Raw genomic sequence first — 21,051 nt, 5'->3', positions numbered from 1 at the left:
TCCATATAGACTATGAGTGAGGTGCAGGAAAAGCACAGCCAGTCAGGCAGCATCTGGAGGAGCAGGGCAGTCAATGTTCAAGCATAAGCTCTTCATTGGGAATGAGGCTTGTGGCCGAAGGAGGCTAAGAGCTCCAGCATCTGCAGTCCTCATTTTCTCCACACTGACAATATCTACCACTCTGCCCTTGTCAACGCTCCTGGTCACTTCTTTAAAAGACTCAAACAAATTTGTGAGGCATGATCTCCCACTCTCAAAGCCATGCTGACTACTTAAATCAAACCCTGTCTTTCTAAACGCATATATATCTTATCTCTCAATCTTCTCAAGCAACTTACCCACCACAGGTGTTAAGCTTACTGGTCTATGGTTCCCAGGGGGCACGAGATAGTCTTGCTGTGGAGAAAGACATGGAGACTTGGGAACTTGGGGAAGTTAGTGGTGATACCTTGGGGACAGTCCACACCACAGTAGAGGTAGTGTTGGATGTATTAGAATGTATGAAGGTGGATAAGTCTGGTCCTGACCAGATATATCCAAGAACACTGCAAGAGACTTTTCTTTGCAGCACTTCTTGAATAATGACACATTTGCTATTCTCCTGTCTGCCAGGACCTCACTTGTGGCTAACGAATGTGCAAAAGTATCAACCATGGCCCCTGCAATTTGTTTCTCTAGTTTCTTGCACTTGGGCTTATAAGTGTGAAGTGAATAGTGTGCGTATGTCCTGGTCCAATTATCCTCCACCTCAATAATACAATTGAAGTGAACTGCTCGGAGTTATTTGAAATAAGTCAGGCATGAAGGAACTTGCTATTCAACCTGATAACTAAAAAGAATTTACATATTTGGGTGGGGACTACAGGACTGGTAAACAGTGGAATACCAACCACAAAACTCAAGTTAACAAGGCTGAAAAAGATAAAATCAAATCACATAGCATTAATTGGGTGATCCGTATTGGGTTTTAAAAAGATTGTAAATTAAGTAGATGGGAAAACTGTGCACTAAAACCTTTCCACCAAGAAAAACATCAAGTGGAGAAAGTTTTCCCTTACAAGACCTCGTCAGCATAAGGCAGTTGGAAGCTTTGGTACAACGTGAGATAGATGCAGAGTAAAGTCTGTTGTATTCCCTACAAGCGCATCTTAAACAAAAGTATTAAAACCAAGTACTAAAACAATTAAGCAATTCCTCATGTTCCATTTTAATTTTTTAAGCAGGGAGAAATCAAAGCATTATGCTTAGGTAGACTCGTCAAATTACTCCGAACCCGTGGTTGTCAAGAACAAAGCTCACAGGAAACCCAAATAGGTTGATTACTTTGCTTAACTGGAGTGAGAAATGGGAAGAATCCCTTGTCAGTCTAGCTCTGTGCATTTAAATGAAAATGTAATTTTGTTTAATGAACTCTGAGTTGTTAAAATCTGAGGAACCAGGAAAAATACAGAGTACACAATGTGCCTGCTATACAACAACAGAAGCTGGAGTTCAGATAAACACACCAGAGGAGAACAAAGAAGCGATTTCACAAGAGACTAATAAATGAATGCTAAAACAGCAGGAGACAGCAGTCAGCAGGGTGATACGAAGTCTGATACCAAGACTCTTATGTTCATTAACAATATTTAGTCTCAAAATCTAAAGCAAACTTGCTTAGCAAATGTTTTTGTTTGAAAATGTGTTGCTGGAAAAGCGCAGGAGGTCAGGCAGCATCCAGGGAACAGGAGAATCGACGTTTCGGGCATAAGCCCTTCTTCAGAAGGGCTTATGCCCGAAACGTCGATTCTCCTGTTCCCTGGATGCTGCCTGACCTGCTGCGCTTTTCCAGCAACACATTTTCAGCTCTGATCTCCAGCATCTGCAGACCTCACTTTCTCCTCAAATGTTTTTGTTTTCCAACCACATGATGTACTTAAAGTACTGTACAAATTCAAAATTCATTACAGTAGTTTGATGTTCCAACACACCATGCCAAGAATTGATCTTTAAAAATGCAGCTTTGAACCCACAATTCCTAATGCAGAGTTCTGTGAATTGTCCACAATAGATCACTCAACAAAATTCAGGATTCTCCCAAGGAAGACAAGTCTAACACAAAGAGCAAAAAGGGAAGGACGAAAATCAGAAAACAATTGTTTATTACCAAAAACATCTTTGACAGAGGTCTATGGCAGATTAAGTCCCCAGTCAAAAAGGAGAATTGCATATGCTAAGTGAAGTGAGAAAAAAATTACTTTAAATCTTCCCAAAGATAAATGTAACCATTCTCTAAGCTAGGGCAAAGTTAAAGCAGTTTCAGGTAGCTTAATTTTCTTTTAAATCAATTACTCTCTCAATGATGCAGCTAGCGTCAGGCTCTGAACTGTCAATGCTAGGGCTGACCAAATGGAAATAAAGGTCATCCCCTTGGAGTGCAGCCACATGGGTGTCAAAGTATTTGATCTTCAGATACATTTTGCAATGTGAAAGGAAAACATACTTTTGCCTAAAAAGTACATCCAGAAACACCAAGCTATTTCAGTCAGTGATCTTCTAAAATATTTATTTAAACTACAAAACTATTTAATATAACTGTACAGTGCATGTGTTTAAAAAAATGTCGCAGCAATTCCTGGAAATAGACGTCTGAAGACCTGCCACAGCAAGCTGTCAGAAGTCAATAGTTAATGCTGTTGATGGCTGATAGCACTGCATACAGCAACATGTTTTGCTGAGCTGTCTTGACTGCATGAGACAAATTGGATAAAAATTACATGTGATTAAAGATGTAACAGCTGAACGCACTCAGGTTGGGCTCTTTTGTCTCCACTGATTTCATGTTATAGCTCCTTTCTACATATTTATCTTTAAATTCTGCATTTGGTACAAAAAGCTTTCAGAGACCAAACTGATTTTTGCAACAGAGACGGTTAATAATCCAAATCTTTAATTGTTGGGAGGAATTACTGTAGATGAAGATATGCATGTCCAAGTTAAATAGCCTATCAGAATAACAAACCTCATGCAGGATTCGAAGATGAATTACTTTTCCCATCTCAGTGTAGCAGACATGTGGACTGAACCAGAAGCTAAAGCAGATGATTCTTGATTAGTATGTTAGGAAAATAAAAATGGTGGACTTATCTATTTAGGAGTGGGATTGAGCATTAGAAGAGTGCTATCAAATCCTGGGTTGTTGGAATAAGGGAGTCATTACGACATGGGAGGGAACTGGCCAATAACTAAACACTGGATGAAATTTGAGGCAGATGCTTTAAAGTACTAATCAACTTATTAGAGAGAAACACGACACTAATGACATTTTTTTAAAACAGAATATTGAGCAGATTGAAGACTCTATGAATAAGTATCAATAGTGTCACACAGCTGACTTGCAAGAAAAAGTTATAGCTCAGGGAATAAAAGGAACAGTAACGTCATGGGTATATAATTGGCTGAGTTACAGGAAGCAAAGCAGTGGTCAGTGGATATTTTTTCATGCTAGAGGAATGTTTGTAGTAGAGGCCCACATAGGTCAGTATTGGTTTCTTTGATATACTGTAATTAACTTGATCTTGGCATGAAGAGGACAATTTCAAAGTTTGTGCATTAAAAAAAATACAAAAGCATTGGAAACTGATAATGGTGCAGAACTCCAAAAGGACAGACAAGTAGATGGAGTGATCAGGTAGGTGTAAGGTGATATTCAATGCAGAGAAGTGAAAAGTGTGGCATTTTGGTCAGAAGATGGACAGACGAAATGGGGCCACAATATGTAAGCAGGTGCGAGAGAAGGAACTGGGTGTTTTTGTGCATAAATCACAGAAGGTGGTAGGACAGGTGGAGAAAGCAGTCAATAAAGCATAAAGTATTCTGGGCTTTGTTGTTAGGGGCACAGAGTACAAAAGCTAGGAGGTAATACTGAACTTATAGAAGCCACTGTTAACTTCAGCTGGAATAGCTTGTACAATTCTGGGCACCAGACCGTAGGATGGATGTGAACGCATTGGAGAGAGTGTAGAAGAGACTTACAAATATGGTTCCAGAAATGAGATTGGAGTGATTGAGACTGTTCTCCTTGGAGAGAAGACTAGGGAGAGATCTGATAGAGGTTTTCAAAATTATGAGGGGTCTAGATAGGGAGGAACTGTTGCAAATGAAGCAAATGTGATGTGAGAAAGCTGCCAGCACTTAGGAAGTCCCACCTCAAAAAGGAATTACTTCCTTCAGGTCAAAGGCGCATCAGGGAAACAACCAGTAGGAATGAAGGGCTAAAATGCTTCTGTTCCAACTCCAGTGACCAGATCTAGCTACGTTCACTGTGATGTCATTCAAGTGATTTTACTCTTCATTTTAAGTTCTAGCCACTGGTTACATGAGAATTATTAGCTGCAGATCTGGAAAAGTAGTAAGTTAAAACCTGCAATTGCAATGAAAACAGTACCTCAAGGCACTTCACAAAGGCTTAAGAAAATAAAATTTATAAAGCTGCTAATTTACACATTTCATTGAAATAGAGAAAGTGAAACCAACTTGGCAAAAGAAGTCAGTTTGTGGAGTGACCATTTTCCTAAAATAAAAATCTCTACATATGACATAACCCACTTGCTGCAGTCAGTATATTCATGTTAAATTTTGCAATGCATAAGATTTGTTAATATCAATGCATTTATATGTAGGAGAGCACACATGCATCATTTCTCAGCAAGTTTATTTGGGACAGTGTAAATATCACATTAATACAAGGCACAAGGAACCCAGAGTAAAAATTATATGGCAGAAGGAGACTGTAATCGACAAAGTGAAAATGCTCCATTATCAGAGCAACTGAAAAGCAAACATTTCTAAAACCATACAGGCAGAAACTGCAGGCAGCAAAATAAAAGGGAGTGGTAAAGAATATGAGAGAAATCTACTGAGGCGAAATCAAACAGCAGGGATGATAAATTATGAAGGGTGTGGCTCACCACACACCAGAACAAACATTCAGCTCAGTGGGTGCATTTCCACCTCCAAGTCAGAAGCTATTAAGCTTCCTAGTTCCTGGCTCTGAATTCTGATTTAACAGTATTCTCTCTTCCAGAGGGATATTTGCAATGGGTAAGTACTCTCTGCCGCTTTGTCACAGTTTCAGACATAGGCGCCCCTAATAGACATCTGGCTGTTTAGCACCAATCATTCAATGAACTGATCATGACCATAACAGAAGCATTCAGTTGGTATACTATTAAACGGTCAGTTGATCAGCCCGAAGGACCACCCTTTACATCACATCACATCACATCACATTATGCACCAAGCGAAAAAAATAAAGATATAAAAACAACCACACATGGGAAAAAAAAAATCATATCAACCGATATAAAAGAAGATATCCAAAGGAAGGCAAGAGAAACAGCATTTGGAAGGTATGTTATAGCTACAGGAACAAAACACACAGGATGGAATTTCATAAAGAGATTTCAACAATACAGGCTAAGGCAAGATTTGTGGTAAAATTGGATAAGTGCAGCGAGATCTGATATCAAGATCTCTGATATCTGATGCACCTTTCTTCATCTTTTATACTTTTGCTGAGTGGCAAGGTGAATTTAATCAAAGGGTAGCAGCAAAGTGTCAATTAATGGACATTAAGCTTGTTACACACTTTATTCATGGCACAATTCACCTTATTAACATTCAGCTTCTCATTTTACCAATTGTATCAATCATGCTAGATGTCAAGAAATCTTGTCATGGAAATGACAGCAGTTAGCTGGCAGCTTAAGCAATAACATAGCTTGGCCAAAGAACTTCCACATTGGGTATCAAGCACTAACATATCAGAGCACACTCTAGGGTACCAACCACATGCATCCAACATCTATGCACATTAGCATCTGACATACTAACCTCTAAAAACCCTCATGGCACATATTCAAGCTACTTACAGGATGCTCTTGTACTTCAACGTTGCACCAGCAGATAGAATTGTAATGCTGCAAGGCAATTTGCATTCAGGAGCATGCATCCAGTTCATGGACTGGACCAGGCTGTCTATCCAGGCTTTTTGTTTGCAGTCATAGCATTCGCTCTCTGGGAATACATTGATGCTCCCAAACTTGCACTGCTGTCGGCTTTCTGTCACCTTGGCCAGAGTTACTGGATTCATGACATCTGTCTGGAGTTGTCCTTTAGCGCAAAGTGGGAAGCTTGTCATAGTTGTCCACAGGCTTCAGTCAAGAGTCATTGATTTCCGCTCAGGAGGTGCCTGCATTGATTAGAGGGCAACAGGGCAGCACGGTGGCACAGTGGTTAGCACTTCTGCCTCACAGTCCCAGGTTCAATTCCCACCTCTGTGTGGAGTTTGTACATTCTCCCTGTGTCTGCGTAGGTTTCCTCCAGGTGCTCCGGTTTCCTCCCACAGTCCAAAAACGTGCAGGTTAGATGAATTGGTCATGCTAAATTGCCCATAGTGTTAGGTGAAGGGGTAAATGTAGGGGGATGGGTGTGGGTGGGTTGCTCTTCGGAGGGTCGGTGTGGACTTGTTGGGCTGAAGGGCCTGATTCCACACTGTAAAGTAACCTAATCTAATCTAATCTGATACCAGACCAGGGGCCTGGACAACTGTCAACCAGCCACTTGGGACAGTCAAAAACTGGATTGCCTCCACATGAGGGGGGTAAGAAGCTGAACGTTGAGCAACCCAGTGACTCTTTCTGCCCCCTTATAGGCTGTTGTCCTCCTGGAATGAGAGAATAGGCAGCACAGAAGAAATCCAAGGCTAGTGAACCAGGGATTTGGCTGAGGAGGAGCAAGTGCAGGAAGATATTGCAGCCAATAGTGAGCATGGTACAGTATGAACCTTGGTGAGAGATGGACATAGTATCAGAGAATGAGCAAGTTAGGAATATTGGAGAAACGTTTATGCAACTTATGTCGGTGGGGTGGAGAAGGATTGACCTTCTTGTTACAATGCTGGGCAGTTGTCCAGAAAGCTGAGACTACACTAACCCAGTTGGTAAATTCTGACCAGGGTGGCTTAATCTGGTCTCAAGGCCCCCCGTGGAATAAGAGGAAGGTCTCCATCTGCACTAATCCACCCAGCAGGACCTCCAGGACCCAATCCACAAAGCAGGTGACAAATTTCCCCCATCTGCAATGCACAGGGCAAATGTCAGGAACTTTGCAGGGCTGCTTTACTGACAATGCAGGTGAGAGTGCATAACAAACTTTTAAAGCTGACACGGATGCAAGAAATGCCAGTCTTTCAGTAGATATCTGGAGATGTTAGAAAAATGCATAGCAAGATGGGGTTAAAACAGGATGCGAGGGACACCACGGTATGGGGTACATAACTAAAGAGGTGAATTTGTAATATGTGGCAAGATTCCCTCAAAGTTCGATGCAACTCACACTTAGCCAAAAACAAAACTCAGCACTTAGTAGTTATTACTCCATTAGGATAATCAAGAGCCTGGATTAACTATCCTTTTCACGTACGAGTCACAGAACTTAAGTAATAGGGAGTGAGATTTCTATGAAATTCAAGTCCTCAGATGAAAAATAGGCAAATTAATAATCCAAATGAAAGTTGGGGATAAGGCACAGGTTTTTAAAGAATTAAAAACTAAACATTTCAGTGTTTCTAAAAAATTATATAACCCATCTCCTAGACAGGTGAAAATTAATTCCAGTAATCCCATACTGGAAATAATCATGATGTAGTGGCTGTGTTTAATGACAATGACATAGAAGTAAATACATCAAGCTTCATCACAACAACCTGATGGGACTGTTAAAGTCAGTGTCCCTTTTTTTTTAAATCAAAAGGAACAAATGTAATAACTCTAAACAAATATTTCAACTCTAATTAAAAGCAAATATTCTAGCAAAATCTTAAAATAAGATTCTTAACATAATGTCACTTTTAAACTAAAAGCAAGATTGTACAAATATACACATGATGCATGTTAAGCTCTGTCCTAAAATGAGAATTCTACATGCACCTCCTGGACAATAATCTGGGGTCTATAAATAAGCATTAACCTTTGCATATTTCAGTCTTCAAAAAAGCTCATTTTAAGTTAATATGTCAGAAGTTTTAAACAGTCAGCAACAGTAGATTGAAACAGGAAGGGACAAATTAGTCAAGGAGTATTGGGCAGGATGCAGAAGTAAGAATCAGCCAGCCTGCTCTCTATATTTCCTTGCTGCAATCAGCTGGACACAGGGCACAATGTGGAAGAAAACATTGAAGGTTAATTGCTAATGTAGTGGGTCAAAAGTATTTGGACTTTCAGAGTTGGGAAATGTGAGAAATAGAACATTAAACAAACTTACGAAGTCTTTCCTATATACCATATAGCTGGAGATCAGGCTGTAAGGAACTGGAAACAAGCAGCTACAACCTCTTTGCATCAGAACAGGAAAAGAGATCTCAAGTAGGAAGTTCCCTACCCCAAACAAAAACCACGATTTCTCTAAAAAAACTCCATACCAACAGTACAGTGCAAGGCAACATACATTGGTCAATCTTAGTGGCACAAGTGAAACTTAGATTTTATCCATAGGAAAAGGTTCATCTTCATTTTCTTGTCAAATTGTAGACAACACCATGTGTATAGTTGGTGCCTTGCAGAACATCACGTTCAAACTTTTTAAACAATTAAGAAAAATTGGACAAAAACATTCTACGATCCAGAATCACTCAATGCTTCAATCAGAACTAATTTCATGAATTGTCTTAATTTCAGGTGCTCTGCTTGAATGACTCATTATCAAGTGGATGCAAAAGGAAGTTATATCAAATGTTCCACTTCATTCTTGTCATTGAGTATTTGGAAATTGTAACAAGTGTTTTCTAGTCGTTGGAATATTGGGGCAATGGTGGTGTCTGCCATTAATTCACTCTCATTAAAGATCAAGAGCTTGGGATTTAAAGGTTACACACTCAGTGTTTAAACCCGGTTAACATCTGTATAGAATATCACAATATCTCATCTTACTTACTGTCTCCTGTGCAACACTGATGGCTTCCAGCAAACCATAGAGCTTCCCTCTCACAAGAAATACACCAGCACACCACGTCACACAGTCTTCATGCATCCAGTACTCGTTACTGTCCATTGGAACCAACGGAGGCTGGTACCACTCTTCCAAAGACAATTCATTCTTGGGCTTCTTACTATCAGAACATTTTGTGATTTCTTCACTGTCCAAACCTCTGCGTTTCTGGCCACGGGTTGTTGCCCCTTCCCTTGTCCTAGACTCCTGATTTTGTCCTGAAGTTTTACTTACTGTATTCCTAATAGAATTACAACTAGAGCTAGAAACAACTGTGCTGGCTTGCTCAGTCTTAGTATCTTTTGAGCGGGCAGTTTGGCTGTTTGAAGGTGCATATCCTCTGGGATAAAAAGGTCCAAAAAGATCACCTTGTTCCATTGCATTTGCAGATTGGCCACAAAGACAACAGACTAGAAAGCTTTTGTGACAGGCCTCATTAATTGTAGGACCCAATGTCAAGCATGATGATTTTGGAACTGCACCATGTGACTGCTGTTGGGAATGTTTCTTTTGTTTAAGATTGTTACTATCCTCCTCAGCATAGTTTACTACTGTACACGTTGAATAACCTTTTGTCTCTACCCGAATGTAAGGTGAAAAACTATCATATCTGTCTCGTCGGTCCTCTGCTTTAAGAGACAATGCTCTTAGCTTTATTTCAGGCTCTTCAGGTGCAAAGAAAGATGAGGGTTGGCCCCGTCGTGTTTGCCGCTTTTTTCCCACTGGTTTGCGTATTCTCTTTCTTGCTGTACCCCTTGTCCTCTGCCGCGTGGATCGCTGTCGGGAAGACACACAGTTCTTTGGCTGCAAGGCATTCTTAGTGCTTTCTAGCTGCTTTCTTCTCCTCCTATTTAAACATTTGAGGTCATCTTTACCAAACTCTTGCTTATTGCCTGATGGATGGCCCTTCCGGGAGATCTCTGTCAACTGCTGTGAAGATGAAGAGGCACTGCATAAAGATGTGGTAGGGGAAATAGGAGCGCTCAGTTTTGTTGCATGTCCCTGGCAAGAGCCTGGAATTGAGGTAGATTTATTTTTGTTCTGTTTCTCCACAGGGATTGTACTTGTTTCGCCTTGGTTAGCCTCATTCTGTTCTTGTATTTTATATTCCAAAGTCATTTTTTGTACAGAATCCCTGATGCAGGGACTGCACCCAGCACTACCTTTGGATTTTTGTTCTGTTGTAGAGCTGCAGGATTTGTATCTTGGTGGTTGAAACCTGGTAGGAGTCCGTGCATCCCTGCTTCTTCGCAGCCTTTCACTGAGGCTTGATGTTCTTGACTTAGGCTGAGTGACGATATTTTGCACGATCTGCTCCAGCCTCATTCCTCTTTGTCTTGGTGGAAGAATCTTCCTTTCAAAATGCTTGGGCTCAGCATTATCATCACTTTGTAGAGGTTGATCTGCAAGTTTCTTCTGATTCGCATGTTGTTGACTTGCTGTCCTCCATTTCTTATTCTCATGAGCTTGTACCTGATCCTGGTGCATGTCAGTTTTTGTAACTGAACTACTTTCATCCTCCTCCTCCTCCTCCTCAGAAATGCAGACGACATCACTGTCATCAGGCTTGGCGACCAACGCTTGCTTTCGCCTGTTAAAAATTTGTGGCTCTTCCTGAACAGATAAGAATTCACAAACATTGTCAGTGCTGGAGCTCTGGCCACTTTCTTCAGAGTTCTCAGCAAAATCTTCCTGCTCATTATCTTCAACAATTTTTCCAGACTTAGCTAAAGAGAGACTCATAGAAATGCTGCACGCCATCGATGCAACATTATTTTTTTTCAGGTCTAATACATATCCTCGAACGTCACATTTCCCTTCTGTTTCAAGAACATTTAGTTTATGCAATTCAAGAGAGCAAGGCTTTATCCTAGGATGGTTACCTTCTGAAACTGATGGCCTCTGCAAAGAAGGAAACATCTGCTCAGTGAATGAAGTTGAACTTCTGCTGTCCTCACACACATTGTTAACAACCTGTTCTGATTCAGGGCTCTCCTTTAAATTCAATTTGGTTGCAGACAGTGCGCCATTTGAATCACTGATAGAAATCTGGTTTTCTACTTCCAAGCAGCTATCATCACTACTCAGGGACTGTTCAGGTACTTTAAGATTTGGTGTCAGATCCCCACTACTTGGAGAAATCGTACTGTCTGGTGAGTTGCAATTGCTTTCCATGAGATTGTTAGTTTGACTGCTTTCAGCATTGTTCTCTGAATGATGTATTTTTCCATTCTTTAGGTCAGATGCAAACACTACTTCTTGGTCAGGAGACCACTCTCCAGTTGTCACATGCTGTTCTGAAAGAATATTGGTTTGCTGAAAATGATGAAGGTCTGTAGAATCACTTGTACTAAGGACTATTTCGTCAGAATTTTGCAGCACATCATATACATTGGGTGCTTCCTCATAATATGACATATTGGTCCTGACACTTTGCACATATGCTCTCTGGCAATCATCTAATCTTACCATACTTGGTGACATTTTCATGGAGTTTGAAGCTAGTGCACTTGTGTCACAAACTGTGGAAACATTACGCTCCCCTTCTGTTAAGACTATAAGGCATGTTTTATCCGATGTTTCCTCACTGAGGCTTTCTTCAGATTCATCTGGTACTACAACCTCTGAACATTCATTGACACTTTCTACCTTTGTCTGGTCTTTGCAAGCCCTGCTCAAATCACAAACAGGCTGAGGCTCAACCTCTGTATACCGGTTGTTCAAGTTTTCAACATCAGTGAAGACACTAGTACCATTTTGTGTTTCACAATGTTCCACTCTGTCCAGCAGGTTTTGGTTTTCACAATGTTCCTTTTTGTTTGGTCTGTCCTCTGACATTGAAGGCTGAGTCAGTTCTATTACAACCATTTCAGAGTCTTGAACATCAGTTTCAGCAGAACTTACAACACTGTGCCATTCATTTTCCTGATGTATTTCTCCAGAAAACTGGCATACAGGGTCTTGTGACTCCAACCCAGATGAAACACTTGACTGTTCATACAAGGTTTCCTCAGCAGTATCTAATGTCTGTTCGAGTGGACTATCACATGATCCAGGCTCATGAACTGCAGAAGTAGCCAATGGCAAATCTAAGTCCAGCACCTTCAGTTTGTGCTGGTTCATAATATTGCAGTCAATTCCATTTTCAAGGCCTCTTCCAACAGGCTCCAGATCATCAGACTGTGTCAACACAGAGCTTTCAAATGACGAGTCAACAAAATTGGTCGGAATGGATGAATCTAACGAGACTGGCACCATCTGCTGAGATTGTACGCAAACAGATGGAATAAAGAGCGATGCCAATGGCTGCTCATGCAAGGAATGCTGTAATATCCTTTGGGAAGAGAACAGGTGAGGTCGATTGACATAAGAGACTGTGACTGTAGTACTGGAAATAGCATCATCCAAGTGTACCTTATCAGTATGAGGTACAGTCGATCCGGTGTTGGTTTCCAGGTCTTCAGCTATATTTTTAGTACACAGACTGTATTGTGTATCCATGGCCCCACTGTGCAATAGTTCTAGAGAATCGTTCGCCTGCAGCCCCTCTCTCTGATTTCTTGAGCAATCAATCTGATAATCCACAGGGATGCTGAAATTAATTAAGTCATCCTTTCTAGTTTGCAAGCCATCAGCCTGATCCTGTCCCGACTCCATTACAGGACTTTCTTTGTTTCACTCTGCTTCTTGGAGAAAGAAAACAAACATATTTAGTTGTATCAATAAATAATAAATCAACATTATTCTTACATAGAAAGTTAGTTTCATAGAAGTTGCACACTATAGTTTATGAGTAGCTATATCTACAGAGTAAGTCCCAATGAAAAACTGCCTTTATTAGAATACCTCAGGACATGTCAAATTCAAGAACTTCACCCAGGATTATTTTATAATTAAGTTTTGAATAGGCAATAAAAAGCAGTTATTTAGTGAGGAGCAAGACCACATCTGTAGAAAAGGTACAAGATTCAAGTTTGTCTGTTTATCGCGATGTTGCTTGAAAGTGTTATTGGGCAGGACTCAATGCTCTGTTCATTTTAAACGTCTCATAGTACCATTCAGCATACACCCGAATATTGAAAAAGCAACGGACAGGAGTAGCTTTGACGGTAAAGCACTGGCTACTTTTCAAGTACTTAAAAGAGGTCTTCAACTGAATAATTTGTTTGGAAGAAACTGATTAAACTTTTCTCTTTCTTGAAAGTAAGTAAATTATCTGAGGCTTTGAAATGAAATGGAACGCAATGTGAAGCCGGTTATCTTTAGATTGGGAAATAATTTTTAAGGTGAGCTTTATCCAAATAGGCCAACTTCTCTCAATGTATCTTCACACTACTAAGTAGTCATACATTCCATTTCTCAAGACAACAGCTTATATCAAAGGTATGATTGCATAGGTATTACTTATACTATTAATATCATTCCATGTTTTTAGTTTTTAAAATATGAAACTTTAAATGATTTCTTTATCAATTTGCTGTTTTTCCCTTATTTCAAGTCTCATCATAAAATTCTCCTTTCAGAAATAATCATTTGTATGCGATCAATGTACACAGCATACAACAAAATGGACCATATAAAGTCTGGAGTTAGCCACAAAGGTTGAGCTTATCAAAACAAAAATATTTTTATAGCTGTCATATTGACACTCATTTTCAAGCAATCTATCAACAAATATAGTGAGGAAGATTTTTGAAAGAGAAACGTATCCACTGTTTTTCAGCTGGTTTCCAAATATTTTTTAAAAATTATACAAAGAAACTACCTGTGTAGATTAATTTTGAAAAAAAAATCCAGTTATAGGCATGCACTTATTTCAAATATGAAGCCAACAAAAAACTCCCAACCCCAACTGTAGTTACCAAATTAATAACCTTTCCACTAACATTTATGGAAGCTAACATCAAGCAGTGTTACACACAAGATTGTTCCCTAACAGTGAAAACATAAAGTCAGAACATCAAAAGACAGAGATCCGCAATTAAGAGTCAAAAGTTTAGCAGCTAAATTTTGCAATATATTTAAAGATTACTAATATTCAAACAGTAGGACTATGAAACAAGAACACACCGCTAAGTCGTTATCCTTTGTCCTTAACAGGGAGCTTCATCAAGACACAAAGACCGTCGCTTCAGTTAGTGCTGAATGCAGAGTCTCATTCATTTCTACTAATTACCATAGCACACTGAAGAGTCGCATCCTAAGTGGATGGAACAAGGCAGCTCACGTGATCTCAGACAGACATGAAAGTACATGTGCTGCACTGAGAGCAGGAAATGAAGCTGCATATATAGATAAGGAGGCTGAGATACCTTGTATAGTGGGGGACTTCACACCTTTTGACCTACTTTATGCTTTACCCTCGCAAAAAAATATTGTTTTTTTAAAATTACAGAGTGGGTCAAAAGTAAAATTTTAAAAACTTCTAATGAAGTTGACAAATGCTATTTCATGGAGGATCAAAATAAACTATTCATTTCCGTAGACTTTAACTTATCATGCCCTATTTAGTAGTTCAGCTAAAATTGCTATTCTATACCAAAGTACATTGTGACAACAGTGGATCAACAATTTAGTTGTAATCTCGGAGGGCCTCAATCCTCTGGCCTGATTTGTTCCTTTGTCAAAGGAACTTTTCATGAAAAACTGGACGTCTGCGGCATTCTAAAGCCGAGAGGTCCTGATTCTTTAAAAATTCATGTAGCAGTCAAAACGAACTTAAGGTGTTTAAAAAAAAATTAGGAAATGGTATCGCAGCTTTGAAACCCAGCAAGAAAACAAGTCACATCGCACACAGAATAGCCTGAGGCAAGCTGACATGAAAATGCAGGGATTTTAATAAAACTGTACAGTATCTCATATGTCAGGACAAGCACCACGATCCAGAAACAGAGAGTGGGTGACTAAGCACAAACATAATGTAGTTAGGACATGGAATAAAGACGCCTTTTAAACTTTTGGGGCGAACACTGCGAAACATCTTGAGTCAACACATTACCTTCCACAAGGCTCATCAATGAAGGCTGAAGGGTGAGACTTTATTGAACAAGGAGCCAGCGGCCTGTTACTGAATAAAGAGAAGTGCCCGGGGTTGTCGTGAGTGGATCAGAGCCCCAGCTGCCTGCCCCTCTTTGCGGCTTTTCCGACAAACACCGCCTTCAATGGCGAGTCCACATGGAGCCTGAATCCAAACAAAGAGGTGAAGCGCCGCCCGCTGCAAAATAAAACAGCCTTGCCCCCCCGCCTCTTCTCCACCATCAAAAAGATGAAACAAAGAACGCCTCTCTGCCGCCCCCACAACAGAGACCAGGCCGGTCACCAGCGCAGGCTTCGCTAACTCACTCCAGCCCCAGGCTGTATAGGCCGCCGCTAGGCCTCGCGGTGTTTGAAAACAAAGGACGGGAAGTGGGGGGGAAGGGAGGCGGGGAAGGGAGGCGAGGAAGGGCCGGGCTTCCACTTCCTCCCTCCCCCTCCGCCACTCCCCGTCACTGCGGCCCACCGACTCCCTCTCGATTTTACCTGAAGCCGCCCTCCTCCGGCGCTGCGTAAGCCGGCCGTACGGCCTGTCACTCAGGAGGCCGTCGCCATGGCAGCGCCGCGAGGCCTGTCACTCAGGAGGACGTCGCCATGGCAGCGCCGCGAGGCCTGTCACTCAGGAGGCCGTCGCCATGGCAACGCCGCGAGGCCTGTCACTCAGGAGGCCGTCGCCATGGCAGCGACCGGCTCCGCTTGTTGTGATTGGTGGAACTCTCACGGCCGCGTGCCGAGTCTCTCATTGGTGCACCTTCACTTATCGCCTTGCTCTTGGTGGTTTCATTGTTTACAGTTTTTCCTGCGTTATTTCGGGAAGAATAACGCAAGGGCGAAAGTGAGGTCTGTAGATGCTGGAGATTAGAGTGGAGAGTGTGGTGCTGGAAAAGCACAGCAGGTCAGGCAGCATCGGAGGAGGAGAATCGACGTTTCAGGCATAAGTCATTCATCAGGAATGAGGCTGGGAACCTTATGGGGGTTGGGGAGTTGAGAGATTAATGAGGGGTGAGGCTGGGGGAATGTAGCATGCCATGGGGTTGGAGGATCCTGAGGCAGAAGATAGGCGTTCTTCCTCCAGGTGTTGGGTGGTAAGGGAGTGACAATGAATGAGGCCCAGGACCTGCATGTCCTTGGCGGAGTGGGAGGGGGAATTAAAGTGTTCAGCCACGGGGCAGTGGAGTTGGTTGGTGCGGGTGTCCCAGAGATGTTCTCTGAAGCGCTCTGCAAGTAGGTATCCTGTCTCCCCAATGTAGAAGAGACTGCATCGGGAACAACAGATACAGTAAATGACATGTATGGAAATGCAGGTGAAACTTTGATGGATGTGAAAGGCTCCTTTGTGACCTTGGACGGAGATGAGGGGGAGGTGTGGGCACAGGTTTTGCAATTCCTACGGTAGCAGGCCAAGGTGCCGGGAGAGGTGAGTGGGTTATCGGGGGGTGAGGTAGTCACGGAGGGAACAATCTTTATGGAAAGCAGATAGGGGTGGGGCGATTATATTCCTGGTGGTCGGGTCCTATTGTAGGTGGGGGAAATGGCAGAGAATAATGTGATGTATTTGAAGGTTGGTGGGGTGGAAGGTGAGGACCAGGGGGCTTTTGACCTTGTTGCAGTTGGAGGAGTGGGGTTCGAGGGCGGAGGTGCGGGAAGTGGATGAGATGTGCTGGAGGGCATCATCAACCACGTAGGAGGGGAAATTTCATCACCTCAGGGGATCTCTCACCCACAGCTTTCAATCTCATAGTTCGGAAACCCCGCACTGCCCAATTTCCAAGATCCACAAGCCTGATTACCCAGGCCGACCCATCGTCTCAGCCTGCTCCTGCCCAACCAACTTCACCATGGATATCAAGTCCCTATGCACCTCCATCCGTCATGACCAGGACCTCCAAGCCCTCCGTTTCTTCTCCCGACATCCCCACCAGTACCCTTCCACTGATACTCTAATTCATTTGGCTGAACTCGTCCTCACTCTCAATAATTTCTCCTTTGAATCTTCCTATTTCCTCCAGACGAAAGGGGTAGCCATGGGCACCCACATGGGCCCCAGCTATGCCTGTTTCTTTGTCGGTTACGTGGAACAGTCCATCTTCCGCAGTTACACCGACATTACTCTTCACCTTTTCCTCCGCTACTTTGATGACTGCATCGGCGCCACCTCGTGCTCCCACGAGGAGGTTGAACAGTTCATCAACTTCACCAACACATTTCACCCCGACCTTAAATTCATCCGGACCATCTCTGACATCTCCCTCCCCTTCCTGGAGCTCTCCATCACCATCAACAGTGACCGGCTCAACACTGACATTTTCTACAAACCCACCGACATCCACAGCTACCTGGATTGCACCTCCTCCAACCCTGCCTCCTGTAAAAATGCTATCCCTTATTCCCAATTCCTCTGCCTCCATCACATCTGCTCCCAGGAGTACCAATTCCACCACAGAACACGCCAGATGACCGCCTTCTTTAAAGACCACAATTTCCCCTCCCACGTGGTGGTTGATGCCCTTCAACGCATCTCATCCACTTCCCGCACCTCCGCCCTCGAACCCCACTTCTCCAATTGCAACAAGGACAGAGCCCCCTGGTCCTCATCTTCTACCCCAGCAACCTCCGTATACATTGCATCATCCTCCGCCAGTTCCACCACCTACACATGTACCCCACCATCAGAGATATATTCCCACCCACCCCTATCCGCTTTCTGTAAAGACTGTTCCCTCTGTGACTCCCTCGTCAGGCCCACGCCCCCCAACAATCCACCCTCCTCTCCTGGCACCTTCCCCTGCCACTGCAGGAATTGCAAAATTTGCACCCACACCTCCGCCCTCACCTCTGTCCAATGCCCCAAAAGAGCCTTCCACACCCATCAAAGTTTCACCTGCCCTTCCACACGTGTCATTTACTGTATCCATTACTCACGATGCGGTCTCCTCTACATTGGGGAGACAGGACGCCTACTCGAAGAGCACTTCAGAGAATATCTCCTGGACACCTGCACCAATCAACCCTACTGACCCATAGCTGAATACTTCAACTCCCTTTCCCACTCCTCCGAGGGCATCGCCACTCCATTACCACCTGATGCTGGAGGAAGAACGCCTCATCTCCCACCTCGGGACCCTCCAACCCCATGGTATCAATGTGGATTTCACCAGTTTCCTCATTTCCCTCCCCCCATCTTATCCCAATTCCAACCTTTCAGCTCAGCACCCCCTCATTACCTTGGATGCTGCCTGATCTGCTGTGCTTTTCCAGCACCACACTCTCAACTAGAATAACATAAAGGCATATGGTAAGCCAGACTTCAGATCCTCTTAATTGCAGACAGACGCTCAAATTTCTCTTATCTATTGTTCAGATGCAAGGAATGTTGCTCTCCCATAAAATACACTTCATCCATAAGATTTATAAAAGTACATGTTAACACATGGGAGACAATGGTCAGAATAAACTGACTTGGAGGAAGCTTATGTATGACGGGACACAAGTGCCGGCGATTTCAAAACCAAGGACCAATTCCACTTCCCCGAAACACCTACCAAATATGTGGTCAGATTTGTGGCTCTCGGATCAGGCTCATCAGCCACACAGGACCTAGAAAACACATGACCAGTGACAGAAATTTCCTCGGTGGGCAATCATTCTCGTTAGTGAGTGATTGGAGCCACTGCCAAAAAAGCATACTGAATGACTGTTCAAAGTTGTCTTTACATAAAGTTGCAAGGGGAACAGTTTCTCTCAATTGCAGTCCGTCATTCTGCTTCACCACACATAATTACATGGCAACAAGGAGCAAGAGTATGCCTTTCACAGCTTGAACCCACTCAGACATTCAATAAGATCATGGTTGTTTCAGATTGTAATGCCAAATCCACATTCCTGACTACCATGATAACCTATCCACTTCCTTAACAAAATCTATCCATATCTGAAAAAACTCAAATACTCTGCTTCCATCATATTTTCAAGAAGACAGTTCCAAAGACTCCCTGACTACGAAAAGTTGAATTAATCTCCATTTCAAATGGGTGATCCCCGATTTTTAAACATAACCTTTCACTGTAGATCGTCCAATTTTCTCCATATCTAACCTTTCAATATATGTGTATCAATCAAGTCCCCTCTTATTCTTCTAAATTCCAGTGGATACAAGCCTTAGCCTATCCAACTTTTCATTATAAGACAACTTGTCCAGTCCTCGTGTTAGTCTCATAAACCTACTCTGGAATAGTTCAAAACATTTACATTCTTCCTTAAATAACATTTACACAGTACTCCAGATGTGGTCTCACCAGTGCTCTGTATAACTGAAGCATACTTTTGTACTAAATTCCCCTCACAATAGTTTTCCCAGTTACTTGCCTTGCCTGCAAATTAACCTCTTGTGATTCATGCACCATGATGCCCAGCTCTGTGTGCATCTCAGAGCTCTGCAATCTATTACCTTTGTGAGTGGCATGGTGGCACAGTGGTTAGCACTGCTGCCTCACTGCGCCAGAGACCCGGGTTCAATTCTCGCCTCAGGTGACTGACTGTGTGGAGTTTGCACACTCTCCCTGTGGGTTTCCTCTGGGTGGTCCGGTTTCCTCCCACAGTCCAAAAATGTGCAGGTTAGGTGAATTGGCCATGCTAAATTGCCTGTAGTGTTAGGTGAAGGGGGGAATCGTTCTGGGTGGGTTGCGCTTCGGCGGGTCGGTGTGGACTTGTTGAGCCAAAGGGCCTGTTTCCACACTAAGTAATCTAATCTGTTTCAATAACACACTTCTTTCCATGGAGATTGTGAAGAGCACAAAATTTCTTGGCGTCCACCTGGCAGAGAATCTCACCTGGTCCCTCAACACCAGCCCCATAACCAAGAAAGCCCAGTAACATCTCTACTTGCTGCACAGGCCGAGGAAAGCCCATCCCCCATCCTCACCATATTCTACCGAGGGGCCAATGAGAGCACTTTGAGCATTACTGCCTGGTTTGGGAATTGCAGCAGCTCGGATCGGAAGACTCTACAAAGGATAGTGAGGACAGCTGAGAAGATCATCGAGGACATTTACACCACATGCTGCATCCGCAAGGCTAACAGCATTGTGGACGACCGCACACATCCTTCATTCAAATTCTTCTCTCTCCTGCCATCTGCCAGAAGATGCTGGAGCATTTGGTCTCTCACAGCCAGACTATGCAATAGTTTCCTCCCCTGAGCCATCAGGCTCCTTAATACTGTATGATCACACTCAATTCCATTTACAATTCTTGGACGACTTTTTGAATTGCTGCTAAAACAATGTTTTATTGATGACTATTCATTGTTACATTGTAATTTGTCCATCACTGTGCCTATTGTCTTGACTTGTCAGGAATTACACTGCTATCATGCATGGTTTACACTTTATTTTCTTCCATCCTGGCCTGGTATCTATAAATGCCTTGCTAACCTAACACTTCCATATCTCTTGCTCTCTGGGCTTCATCTCCACCAATCCATTTACCCCTCTCCTCCATCCTACACCCTATCCCACTAACTGTGGCTTCAGCATAAATACATTTTCCCTCAACTACGACACGCAGCTCCTGTTCGTCGACTGTGACGGTTTGGAGGTCGCCCTCAAGACGCTGCCTGTCTTTTACCAGGACCTGATCACTGACTGGAACATGGTCGAATCGCGTCGCGCCTACCCTCCGGCTGGAGTAGCGGCTGTCGCAGCCTACCCTCCGGCTGGGAGCCTCTCGTCAGGGAGCCGTTGCTCAGGAATCCGCACCTCCGTACTCGCGGGTTCGAGTGGCTGTCGGAGGAGAGGGCCGCGGCGGCGAGGGTGACCAGGGTCGGGGACGTGCTGGGTGCCGGGGGCCTGGGCTGGACGCTGCCGCAGGACATAGCAGGCAGGGCAGCGGTAGACGTCCAGTACGTGGCCACCGCCATCCGACGCCTCAAAACGGCGGTGCTCGGACCCGACGTAGTACACCAGTTGGAGGACGCTCAGGTGCGCGGTGGGA

General features: G+C 43.2%; 1 protein-coding gene across 8 annotated transcripts in view; it reads right to left on the bottom strand.

The window, feature by feature from the left end:
* Window positions 1–15,648, bottom strand: part of LOC122562012 — a 51,173-nt gene extending 35,525 nt beyond the window's left edge. For 2 of the 8 annotated variants that reach the window (XR_006315186.1, XM_043714400.1), the window contains exons 1-2: window positions 15,026–15,159; window positions 8,974–12,710 (exon numbers count right to left, since the gene is read on the bottom strand). Coding sequence is in view for 6 of the 8 variants with exons in the window: in XM_043714400.1 (XP_043570335.1) it covers window positions 8,974–12,684 (3,711 nt within the window). In the remaining 2 variants the exon portion in view is untranslated. Of the gene's footprint in view, window positions 1–5,912; window positions 6,233–8,973; window positions 12,714–15,025; window positions 15,160–15,546 lie in introns of those variants that run through there. The other 6 variants (XR_006315185.1, XM_043714401.1, XM_043714406.1 and 3 more) reach the window with 6 other exon arrangements.
* Between the last annotated feature and the right edge of the window lie 5,403 nt (window positions 15,649–21,051).

Source organism: Chiloscyllium plagiosum, chromosome 24 (assembly GCF_004010195.1).
Source record: "Chiloscyllium plagiosum isolate BGI_BamShark_2017 chromosome 24, ASM401019v2, whole genome shotgun sequence".
Classification (NCBI taxonomy): domain Eukaryota; kingdom Metazoa; phylum Chordata; class Chondrichthyes; order Orectolobiformes; family Hemiscylliidae; genus Chiloscyllium; species Chiloscyllium plagiosum.
This window is presented reverse-complemented; position numbering and strand designations above follow the sequence as displayed.